Source organism: Ursus arctos, unplaced genomic scaffold (assembly GCF_023065955.2).
Source record: "Ursus arctos isolate Adak ecotype North America unplaced genomic scaffold, UrsArc2.0 scaffold_24, whole genome shotgun sequence".
Lineage (NCBI taxonomy): Eukaryota > Metazoa > Chordata > Mammalia > Carnivora > Ursidae > Ursus > Ursus arctos.
The window spans coordinates 15,558,440-15,571,617 of NW_026622919.1; the positions used below are offsets into that span (position 1 = coordinate 15,558,440).

Sequence of the window (13,178 nt, forward strand, 5' to 3'; positions counted from 1 at the left end):
GCTTTATATGAAACGTTTCCTACTGTGGAGTTTTTAATATGTTATTTGGGGGAGTTAAATCTTGTAATACGAATGCTTTAATAATGCAAAAGTAAAATAATCGATTTGCTTTTTGTTTGTGAGGGAAGGAGAGGAAAGGAGGTGCAGAAGAGAACTCAAAATTAAACAAAACAACAACCTTTGAGATCTTCCTTTTTACCCAAATGTCTTGATTCCAGATGGGACTGGGAAGCCACTCCCACGACAGGAAAAGCAATCAAAGACATTACTATGCAGAAGAATAGTAGCATTTTCATATTTTATACTGTTACCACAACACTCAAGTGTACCTCTTTTTAGTTTAATACTGAATTTTTAAAGCACTCTCTAAAATCTGTTATGTGCTTGATATAAGCCTTCTTTAAGTTCAAAGGAGTTAATGACATTTTGCTAATTCACTATTATCTATATAGCCTGTTCTCATCAGTATGATTTCATATCAAGCAAAATCTTTCAAAGCAAGGTGGAGATACTTAAGAATTTCTCCCCAGGCGTGAATGGAAGTCACAAGAACTCTGCATACGCACTCCCCTGCAGAGATGGCTCCACAGAAGATCCCTGGGTGCTATGATTCCCACCTCCAGTGAGGAAACAAAGGGGTAGGCACCACTGCGAGCCTGGAGCTGGACCAGTCAAGAGCTTAGAAAAATGAGACAACCTCTTCATTTGCTCTACGATTCTGCCTGGTAGAGGAATGTGAGATAGATCCCCCATCTCTCCCCGCTAGCACTTGAAACAGCTTGCCGAATGTGTCACGGAGGTACACGGTCCCGGCTGCAATCCCTCACTGTTGCAAAGGGCTAAGGCAAGCAGCACCCCCCGCCCTACAGTTACTACAGTGTTCCTTACCAGAGTTCTCTTTCGGGCCAGCCTAAAGGCTGGACACTGAGACCAGGCAAAGTATGGGTAAATCCCGGCACAGGAACCATTTTCTCAAGGCTGACCAAGGCTGGCCCCTCATGAAGTCAGAGTGGTCAACGCACACACGTAAGATAGAGAACAGGCTCCAAGGACAGCTCAAGAGCATTTTTAAAGAGAAGCACGTATAGTTCCAACAGCCTTATGCACTCTGAGAGTCTCAATATAATGGGGACATTTCCCATTTCTAACTGGTCAGAACGACATGTGGTTTCCTTCCCTGGAGTGCTCCTGGCATTCACTGTGGCATGCCATTCGTCCCCGCACGCCAAGTGACTGGAATGTACTTCTAATAACGTAACAGGGCCTCAGAAGCATCTGGACTGCAGCTGCCTGTCATGTACGATACACATGCAGGGTGCCACGCATCCAGTACACACCATCCCTTTGCCCACATCTGCTAAGCCCTATTTCTCTTAATGCCGTAGGAACCTCCGCTTCTCCAGTGCTGAGTGCCACTGCCAATCTGCATGGAAGAGGAAGAGGTCCCGGATCCCTGGTGAGTAATAGGTACACAGCAGGAGCTGTGTTGGTCCATGCCCCAAGAACCAGCTGATGATGCAGAAATGAGACTTAGCAGCCAATTACAAGGCTACTTCAAACTCCACTGCTTTTTTCCCCTCCAAAGTACTATTTATAAGAAAAAAAACAAAACTGCTTTTATAGAAAGGAGGTGGGTTGTTTATATCAAAAAAGGCTGTCTTGGGCGCCTGGGTGGCTCAGTCGGTTAAGTGTCTGCCTTTGGCTCAGGTCATGATCCCAGGGTCCTGGGACCGAGTCTCACATCGGGCTCCCTGCTCAGCAAGGAGCCTGCTTCTCTCTCTGCCTGCCACTCCCCCTGCTTGTGTTTGCTTGTTCTCCCTCTCTCTGTCAAATAGGGGAGGGCTGTCTTGTCTCTTCAGGGTTAGGGCATGTCTAACTCAGCGTCTGTACCTACAACAAGGAAACAACTAAGCCCAGGGAGGGATCCTAAAAGCAAATTAGGTATGTGTGGCCTTTTCAAACCAAATGAGCCATGAATTCCCACGTTCTGAAGCTTGGGGTGGGGGAAACAAGCAAAACCTGGTATTAGTAGATCCAAAAAATTCACACCTGTACATGTAATAATCATACCTTCTAAAGAAGTCACCCCCCCCCCCCAATACGGCGGAGGACGGCCACTGGTAGCATTCAGAAGACAGGCAAGCACAGTAAGCAGGACACTGAGCACGGAGAATTCTGAGAGGGGAAACTGTGAGGGGGAGGTGAGCACAGCACTGAGGAGCTGAAGGAGTCAAGTAAGCACCACTGAGGTACCCCAGGTGCCCCCCACTGTCTCCTCCATGATGAAATGACTGAAACAGCAGGAAAAAGTCCTGCCCAAAGCTCCCCAGGATCCCCAGGGCACTATCATCTGCTCTCCACAGACAGGCAAGATGGTTTCTGAGGCTTTGCTTGTTTATTGTAGCTAATGTTAGACACACAATGGAAAGGGAGGTTAAAGAGCATGGGTTTTTGATTGAGGGAAGTCTAGATTTAAATACCAGTTCAGCCATTTCTTAACTATTACTCGAATTCTGTTAAGTTCCAGTTTGCTCATCAGTAAGATGGAATAGTTACTCTCCTAGGACAGTCAGGACGAGTAAATGACACCAGCACAGCAACACACGCACCGCTGTTAACACAGGGCCCACACTGCAGCCGCCACCACTGAATTCTGACACATCAGACACCCTGGTGTCACTTACTTGTGGTAATTCTCCTTTTTCTCATCTCTCCAGTTTTTATTTAACTGGTGAATTTTCACAGCTACATATCTTTGTTCTGTTAGATCAAATGCCTACAAAGAAAAGGAATAAGTTATATTCTGGATAAAAGCTAACAAGAATTACAGGCAAGTAACCGATTTGAAGCTTCTGTTTAACACATGGATGTACTCAAAACCCAAAATGCATTATTCAATACAAACAGCCATGGATGACAACATATCACGTACTTGTTTCAGAGTTACAACCATCTTCTTAAAACTTGTGATCAGATAATTTAGAAGTCTCCAGACGCACTGGCACCAAGGGGCTTAGAAAACAACCCAGCACACACCACAAACAGCAAGCCAGCCTGTGCCTTACCAGTCCCTTCCAAACAGTTCTCTCTGCGGACATCACCCGCCCTCTCTGGGACCCTGCTCCCCCAGGCTGTATCTCACCCCTCTGCTGACACTGGGACTTGGCATGATTCACTAGTATTAAGTCTTGCTGCTTTTGAAATGCTGGGGACACAGACGACCTGCTCCAAGAGAAAGAACCCCTCCAGATACACCTTTTCACTATGTTTGTTTAGAAAATAACCTCGTAATTTTTTATATTGTGTTTATTAAAATACAAACAGAAACAAAAAATAGTTCCACCCATATATGATGGGTAAATAAAAAGCAGTTTTTGATCCCAACAATGTCTGAAATTAGTCACACCAGGTCACGTCTCTAGCACTGTCCAAAGAAAGGGACAGACTTTCCCCAAAGACCACCACAACTGCCAAGTCCTCCATCAGTGAGACAGTGGTGTATCATAGAGGGAAGAAGGGAAACAGGTGGGTTTTTGAGGATGCTGGGTGTAAATCACAATCTGATAAAGTGAGTAGTATTTTAATATAATAGGAAATTTCTCTTATACAAAAGAATTGAGGGATTCCTTTAGAATGAATAGTTTTTCTTAGTTTTTCAAGTTCAGAGGAGAAACTTAATACTTCAGTTCTAACACTATGACCATCCATCTGCCAGGTTCCATGCTGTAGGAACAGATGAAGGTAACAGGCATAGGAAAAGTCCATGAATAGTGATGATTACTGTTCAACGGATCTTTAAAATGTAAGCTACCTCTAGGAAAGCACTAGATGCAAGAGAGGGCTGCTTATAAAAGAAATTTCCAATTTATACTAAATTTAAACCAATAGTTTTTAAAATATAAAAACCACACAATTCAAACAGAATATCTCACAGAAATGGAAATTCTTAGACTCTGAGTCCACCTGCAAGCTTGTGTAACGTCATGGCTTTACAGCAGAGAACCATTTCAAGCCAGTACGAGCCAGATCAAATAGCACCTAATTTCTAAGAGCAGTAATGATCCTACGAGTGTCTTTTTCTCTACCCACCACACCATATTTCTGAACCCAAGACACTGTGATCCACCACTCATGTAAGAAGGGCTTCTGGAGAGTGGAGAAGAGCAAAGAACTACACAGAATGTACACAACATTGGAGGAAACATCTACATTTCCAGAATGTGAAAAGGTTTAAGGAACACACTAGGGAAAAAACAGGATGAAGAAATCACTAACTACCAACTTGGGAAGCACCAAGAATGAATTTTGAGGTTTTAAAAAAGGAAGTGTCTCACTTCTGGGTTTACAGACAAAAGAATTAAAAGCAAGGCCTCCAAGAGATATCTGTACACGCACGTTCAAAGCAGCACTATTCACAACAGACAAGAAGAGGAAGAAACTCCAATGTTCATTGCCAGATAAACGGATAAAGAAAATGAAGTATGTATGCATACAATGGAATATTATTCAGCCTTAAAAGAAGGAAATCCTATCACAAGCTTCAACATGCATGAATTCTGAGAACATTATGCTAAGTGAACTGAGCCAGTCACAAAAGACAAATACTGTGATTCCATTTATAAAGGTATCTGAAAGTAGTCCAATTCACAGAAAATGAAAGCAGAACAGTGGTTCACAGGGGCTGGGGGAGGGCAAGAGGAGAGCTGTTGATTAATGGGGTAGAGTTTCAGTTTTCTAAGATAAGAAAGTTCTGAAGATCTGTTTCACGACAACATAAACACACCTAACACCACTGAACTGTACATTCAAAAACGGTTAATGATGGTAAATTCCGGGGTTTTTTCTTACCACAATTGAAGAAAAACGTCAAAAATAAAAAATAAACTAAGCATATGATTCAAGAATGAAAACAAAAACAGAAAAGTAAAAGGAAGGAAAGACTAATAGGAAAAGTTAATGAAAAGAAAAATCCAAATTAAACAGTAGACTTGATCAACAAAATAAAAAGTTGATTCTTAGAGGGGAAAAAAAACCCACTGACTAACCTTTCTGACCTATCAGTCGATATACAAAAATAAACATTTCATTTAAAAAAAGAGAGAGAAATAACTAAGGTATGGACGGTATTTTTAAATCAAGGTGAAATAAAAGATTTTCCAAAAAAATGAAATTATCAAGAGACTTAAAAAAGGAGAGAAAATATGAATAAATCAGTATTTGTAAAAGGAACTGAAAAGGTAGTCAAAATGTTTTCCTGTTCAATGACATCCACCCATGGGATTCTGAGTCTGGTCTAGCTTTCAAGGAGCCAATAATTCCTATGCAATGCATTCCAGGGCATGGGAAAAATATATATACATACAGGCACAACTTATTGTGGATAACTAGGACACAGAAGCTAGACAATGCTGCCCACACACAAAAGACAACTATGGGCCAGTCCCCCTTACAAACATAGATCACAAAATATACTAGAAAATCAAGCCCAAGAGTCCACTAAAAATAATATTCTCGTTCTGGAAGTGGATAGTGATGGCAGTTGCACATTATGAATATACTTAATGCAACTGAACTGTACACTTAAAATGGTTAAAATGGCAAATTTTATGTATATATCACCAGAGTAAAAAATGAACATTAAAAAAAGGAAAACTGTTGAATCATTATGTTGTATGTCTGAAACTAATATAACATTGTGTGCCAACTACACTTCGATGAAAAAATACACACACACACACACACATATATAGGCACAACAGTTTTGGAAAATACAGTTATTTTTTTATAACAATAAAAGGTGGGGGATAGGGGCGCCTGGGTGGCTCAGTCAGTTAAGCATCTGCCCTCAGCTCAGGGCACGATCCCAGGGGCCTGGGATCGAGTCCTGCGTCAGGCTCCCTGCTTAGCAGGGAGTCTGCTTCTCCCTCTGCCTCTGTCTTTGCCCCTGCTTGTGCTCTCTCTCTCAAATAAATAAAATCTTAAAAAAAAAAAAAAAAAAAAGGTGAGGGATAGAACTAGTTTTTACTGTTTTTATCTGAAATGAAAACTAATTATTTTGTCCAAAAGATTTCCCATACATAAATTCATAGGGCATAACGTAAATCCCAACAGTGAAGGCCGCACCTCAGAAGGAGGGACTTCGCAGGGCCATGTAGTAAAGACCATTTAATAAACGGATTCTGCAGATAAAAGCCCGGTGCCAGAAACACCCAGAAACTTAAGGAGGTCGTGACTGGTGAACATGTTATTGATCTGCAGCCCACCGGAGGCACAGCGGTCTGAACGTCACTGGCCCGGATGAAGCCAGGACACGCCTCCGGGACGCCAGAGCTACTCAGCACTCCGACTGAGAAGACGAGAACATTTTAAAAACAAAAAGCAGGTTTTCAGGTAAGAATTAACTTTAACACATCTATTTTGTTAAAAAAAAAAATTATAGGATAAAAGTGACACATATTTATTTCTAACAAAGGTAAGTGAGGCAGGAGGTACAGAACCAGAATAAAAACCACCACCATTTCACTATCCAGAAAGGAGTCTTTTTCCTTCCTGGTTTTTTTTTTTTTTTTTTTTTTTTTTTCAAATTGAAAATAGGGCAAACTACTGGATCCTGCCTTAGTCACGTTAAGTTTACTGGAAGCAGTTCTTCCAAAGATACAGGTTCTAAAAGTTTCTGAATTTTAACAAATAGGTACAACCCACAATTACCATGATTCCTAACTTTCTCCAAGTTGGTGATAACCAAGATTCAATCCTTCGTCTCTGTGCCCAGTTTCTTACACTTACCTTGTAAACTTCACTGAAACCGCCTCTACCCAACAGATGTAACAACAAGTATCTGTCATTGAGCGTTGGGTGATCTTTAAATCTGGGGAAACAGAGAACACAGAATATCCTGAGTTTCAGGACTACACAATCTCCCGTAAATCTCTCACATGCTACACACATGGTTACAGCGGCTGCTGCTAGTTCGGCAACCACACGGACGCAGCGAGTGAACGCGAAGTGAGCCATCCGGGGCAGGGAGACCACATGACGACAACGGACAGCACTGGCTGTAGAGCCACAAGGCACAGGCCACAACTGGACCTGTGACCTTTGCTGACCTTCCTCCCCTTCTGAAAGGTAGCTGGGCAACTACCATCACCATCCACTTGCTGTAAGAGGATGGGGTACAGACTCCACCGGATCGGGGATTTTCAAACTGTGCTACCCACTCCCTCCAAAGTAGTCAAGAGTCACATGTTCCCACCATTCCAAAACGGATACGATAAAGTCCCAAGATATTTCACAGCGCCTTACAAATGGATTCGATTATTAAGGAAGTCACATGTCCTATGTGCATTCATGGTCTCTCTTTAAGACAGTTTCACGATGTAACTGTTTCCCCCAGAGGATTCCACCTTGTGTTGTTTTCTAACAATAAGATGAAGAAAGGAGAGATGCTGGCAAAAATAGTTTCACAAATATGTCTACCTAATTCCTGATCTTAAACAGCCCCACTATTAATCCTGAAACTATTCTAATTCTGAGAAACTGACATGCTTGTAGAGAAAGGCGACATGAGTGTGTGGCGGTTAGCTCTGGAGCTGTTGGGTCACATAGTTACAGGTCCCTGGTCAGGCTGAGTCTCACTGGGCCACTGCGAAGATGAGATGAGAGCATCAGGCACGTGGCACTGTGCCTGACACACGCAGAGAGCCCAGTCATGGGAACCGCTGCTGCCTGCCACTTCACAGGAAGAAAAGGCCACGGCTCACACTGGCCAGACAAAAATACAGAAGCTACAGCTATGTCCAAAAAAAATCACCTTTCGGAGTCAGAAAAACGTGGGAAGGAAGAGATTATGGACCGAACCTACTTCCCACTTTAATCTACTTCTCAGCTGCAATCCTCTGAAGGACTTATGAAAAAGGTGGGCATTCATCTACAATTAACGCACTGACCCTGAAAGTCTTGTTTAAAATCTCAACGCCCAAATGGCCCTTAAAGGTCATTCCAAAACCAGTGCCATCTCAACCCAGTAACCTTCCACGACACCACACTGTCACCCATGCTTCCATTCAGCAAGGCTCTGCAGGAATCTGAATATACAATGTATGCCAACCACTTACAACTGCAAAGCTATACTGTTTTAGTGACCTCTACTTGTGTAAAAGCACTGTAATACATGTATAGATACTATTTAACATATAAATCTTAATATATTTATATATATTTAACCTAAAGCAAATCATAGTTGTGTTCACAGACCGTATTATACCTTGCAATAGAGCTAAAATACACCGTGGAATCATTTACCCAATTTATAGTAAGCAGAAACCTCATTCTTGACCATTCATGTCAAAGTGTACAGTAGTTTCCAACCCAACATACCCCCAAGTTGCTTACTGTGAATTATCTTCATTATGTATCCTTTTTAGTTCCCTGATATGTAGATTTCTAACCCTTTCTAGCCTTTCCAGCTCTGCCTGGATCTCTGCTTCTTCCTAAAGTGAAAAGGAAAGAAATAGCTCAGAACACAGGACACTACCTTCTCAGAATCTCATTTCAAAACAGCAGACATTTCTCTTTTGAAAAACGAAGGGAAAATGTTTCTTTTGAATTGAAAAAGATTTTTTTAAGAGCTAGAATTTTAATCATAAAAAACAAGCCCACAGCAAATATTAAATAAAATTCAAACCATACAAAGAAATACAAGTAAGAAAAAAGCCCTCTGCTCCCCCATCCCTCCTCTCCATCATGCCCATTCCCCAGATGAAACTGCTGTTAAGTGTCTTGTGTAAATTTCCAGAAATGTTCTCTGTATTTACATATAAGCACACAATCATCTTCTTCTTCTTCTTTTTTTAACAAAAATCAGATTCTCTATCTGGTTCTGCTCTGTAAGTATGGATCATGCTTGGTGCCTTAAGTTCCACTGACTTAACAAGATCGGAGAACCCAGTGGGAAAGACAAACACACACCAACAGCAGTTTATTAAATGCTTATCGACCATCATGACCATAAGCAGCATCTACCAAAAATGTATGGGCTGCTAACTTTAGGAGATGAGCAATCTACATCCAAGAGGCCTCTGTGAACACTGTCAGTAAGAATTTTTATGTGGGTGCCTTTGTGTTATGATATGGCTGGTACAAGACCTTCTTTTCTTAGCCAGTTCAGATGAGAGGTAAGAGCTACTATGTGATTTAAAATATCCTAAGAGTTTTCATATCAAATCTGAACCATCTGCTAGTACTGTCTATTTAATTTTTACTATGAGGATAACTGCTTATGAAGCTTTATGGCATATACAGAATTATCTATTGGAACATCATTGGTTGAAAAAGTGCCCCCATTGGGTGGCTGGAGTTGACTCAAAAACTGAAAGACATTCCATCATTAGAAATACAAGAGGGGCAGGGTGCCTGGGTGGCCAGCCGGTTTAGCCTCCACCTCCTGAGCCTCTCTGCCTCTTGATTTCGGCTCAGGTCATGATCTCAGGGTCCTGAGACTGAGCCCTGAGTCAGGCTCTGTGCTGAGCGGGGAGTCTGCTTGAGATTCTCTCACTCTCCCTCTTTCTCTGCTCCTCCCCCCGCTTGTGCGCTCTCTCTCTCTCTCTCTCTCTCTCGAACAAATAAATAAATAAAAATAAATACTGGATGTGAGAGTGAGCTTAACTAGCTCAAGATTTCTGCAGGTATGTCAAACCATGACATGTGCTCCAATACCACATGTAAAATAATTTCTCCAGACATATTTTTCTCTTTACACTTACCTTTTTAAGATGACCTAATCTGAGTTTGAAGATTTCTTCTTGTTCATGGTATTCTGCTAATGTTAACCTGGAAGATAATGGTAGAAATCCCAATAAATTATTTGAAATCGTAGCGTGCCTATTAAAAAGAGAAATGCCAAAGCACATTATATGGTATATTCAGTCTCTCTGTTAAAATATCTAAAATTATCTTGCAATCCTTTGACAAGAGAAAACTTCTGTGATTTATCAGATATGACAAGAAAGGACTGCAAAGCCAGAAAAAATGAGAAAAATAAATGAGTTATATTTTTATGTTATTTATGAAATGAGTTTTGTCCATACAATCTCAGATGAAAATCCACTGGGAGAGGTAGACAAAAATTATATGCCTAAGTTTTTTTTTTTTTGAAGGGAAAAATAATAAGCCAATGGATTTGACGATTTCTGATAACTCTTAGACTTTGCTACTATAATAACAAGGAGAAGAATGACTTGGTGGAAGAGTCCAGGATTTGGAGTCTGAGGGTCTAGGGTTCAAAGTGCAACTGAGGCCACTGGCCATGTGATCTTGGACAAGCAACTTAAACTTAAGTCTTAGTTTCTTAAAAATGCAGCGAGTAATGATCCCCATCTAACGAAGCTGCTGTGCCCATTAAATGAGAATGTGAAATAATCCATAAACTGTAAAAAGGTATTTAAACACAATTCTCAGAGGGCGGACTTGATGGGTGATCACTTATTCTGTGTTCCACCTACCCCAACTGCACCCTTACATCTTAAGGATGAACATTTAAGAAGTGACAGCTCACTCCTCCAACCTCACTCTCTCCACACTCTAGAAGTAGACACATACACCTCAAAGCTTCTATCCTAAATAGCAGGAGAAAGAAACAGCTATTCTATCAACCAGGCAGGGCTACGAAATAGCCTCTGAGATCTGACTAAAATAAAAAAGAATAACAAGAAGAAACGTATCCACTACGGCTGTTACACCTGTCTCTTTACAGTGATAGACATACTTACACCAATTAATCTATATCACACCAGTAAAAAAGGGAGAAATGAAAAATCATAGCTAGGGACTCTCCCTGCCTGAAATAGGTTCGATACCAGGAATGATAATGTGACTCACTCTAAGGCTCCAGAGGAATGTTTTTGGCTTCTGGCCAAAGGAATGAGCCAAGTCACAGATACTCTAATTAAAAACTGGACTGAAAGCCTTCTAGTCTGGATTTGACACAGGACTCCAGATGGCAACTGCTTACTGACACACTACTGGCCTGGACTGCATTCTAATTATTGTTCTCTGGCAAGGAAACAGCCTGTGCCTTCTATTACTCCTAAGCCAATGGTCTTATGCACTAGCATTTGATAATTTTCAAGTAATACTGGAGAGAGAGTCCCTTCACAAAATATGGGAGTGACAGCAAAAGAAGACAATGATCAGATTAATGTGTACAGCATTTGCCCAGAAAATCTTTCAAATCTGGGCTCCTACTTGGACTTTCTGAAAGGAAATGTTTTAAATTTAGAGTCTAGTTTTAAAATATTTATTTATAAGAATGAAGATGCTTCCCAAGCTTATTTACTGTGTGTATTTTTATCACTATACTAAGTGTAATTATTAGTTTATTCATCTGTTCATTTCCCCTAAATAAACCATTGAGCTTCTAGGGCTAGGGCTGTATCCTTTAGCTCTGTATCCCCAGTCTCCAGAACATTTAACACAGATTTATTAAATGAATGTCAAGGAAGAGGCTTCCCCGACACATCGGGTATGTATGGAGTGAGTACTGGCATTAAGCCATCCTTCTCACTGGAATGGGATGTCATGGGCTTTTAACAATGGTGTAGTACAAATATTATTATACTTGCGATGGCTCATGGGCTAGTATGTTTTTGAGAACTGATAAGAAAACATAAAGGCAAAAGAACATATTTTAAATAGGTAAGTAATGCACAGTAATATGTAGGTAATCCCCACGAGATGATACCAATGTGCCAGAACCCAGAACCACACATACGCAACTAGTGTATCATATGACTACTACGGTGACACCACATTTGTTACAAGAGTGGCCAAAGACCATGACATCAAGGTAAGCGACATTATTTCTCCCGCTCATTCGGAAATACCTAAATGAGATCAGGACTAAGAAAATGAATTAATCTTACATGGTTTTTATATATAAGTTGTGAATAAATCCATTAATGTAACTAAAAAGAAAGCTAATGCTCTGGAAATCCCCATAATGTATCATTTTGTCCAGTGGCACTCAACAGGACATCGGTATTTGGGGGGAGAGTGCAGTATCTCACAGTTCACGTTAATAGAGAACATACGTTTCATTTTCAGCTCCGTTGGTCTTGCTTTTCCTCTGTTTCTGCTCGTTGGTTGCTGGAGGGGCCTGTCCCATGGCAGGAGGTTTCCGCTTCGCTAACATTTTCCGTTGTCTTTCTATCTCTTCCCTCTGTGAATTTATCCTTTCCTGCTGCCTAGAGATAGAAAAGATGTTGCACAGAAGAAGGTCAAAAAATTGTAACATGGTTGCAGAATAAACACAAATATCTTGATGCCTATGTATTTGATAGACTTCAGAAAAAACAAGCCCCTTTAAATCAAGTAGAGATTTGATTTTAACTTCTAGTTGAAAAGTCAAATAACTGACGACAAAGGTTTTTTTTGGAATGAGTCTGTACTTTAAGACAGTAATTATGATCATTCTCAGACCAGGAAAGTTGGCAGGAACAATATTCAATTTCCATTGCAACCTTACTTTCTGACTCAAGGAAGAATTAATTTCTTTCTTTTTTCTTTTTCTTTCTTTCTTTCTTTCTTTTCTTTCTTTTTCTTTCTTTCTCTCTCTCTCTCTCTCTCTCTCTCTCTTTCTTTCTTTCTAGATTTGATTTATTTGTCAGAGAGAGAGCAAGAAAGTACAAGCAGGGGGAGCTGCAGAGGGAGAAAGAGAAGCAGGCTCCCCACTGAGCAAGAAGCCTGATGTGAGACTCATTATCCCAGGACCCTTAACTGACTGAGCCACTCAAGCGCCCCTCAACTAAGTTTTTCAAAAACAAGTACATTCAGAGATAGCACAATGAGGCCTTGCAACTTGTAAAAAACTCCTTAGGGAATGCGACATAAAATGAATTCATAAAAAAACATATATAAAGATTCTCCAGACATCGCTACACCATCATCATTAGAGGATTTCCTAATAAGTCTGAATTTTCTATAATAAACCCATTTGCAAATTAGGAGTCAGTAAAAATACCAGTATAAGAAAACCACTTTCTCTTGTGTATGCCTAACAGATATTAAGGTTTGGAGACCTGGCATACTAAAAATATACCAAGATTTGGGATTGACCATTTAAAAGACTAAAATCTTTAAATCACCTACCCTAGTTGAGAATCAAATGCTAGCTCCCTCCTCCT

At 40.6% G+C, this 13,178-nt stretch overlaps 1 protein-coding gene across 6 annotated transcripts in view; it reads right to left on the reverse strand.

Annotated features, from left to right (window-relative positions):
- The window catches only part of TLK2 (tousled like kinase 2), a 107,471-nt gene that overhangs the window by 18,391 nt on the left and 75,902 nt on the right, over positions 1-13,178 (reverse strand). For all 6 annotated transcript variants that reach the window (XM_048225399.2, XM_026512541.4, XM_026512540.4 and 3 more), the window contains 5 exons: positions 12,087-12,239; positions 9,762-9,828; positions 8,392-8,489; positions 6,787-6,868; positions 2,685-2,776 (listed from right to left, as the gene is read on the reverse strand). In XM_048225399.2, the coding sequence (XP_048081356.1) occupies positions 2,685-2,776; positions 6,787-6,868; positions 8,392-8,489; positions 9,762-9,828; positions 12,087-12,239 (492 nt within the window). The remainder of the gene's footprint in view (positions 1-2,684; positions 2,777-6,786; positions 6,869-8,391; positions 8,490-9,761; positions 9,829-12,086; positions 12,240-13,178) is intronic.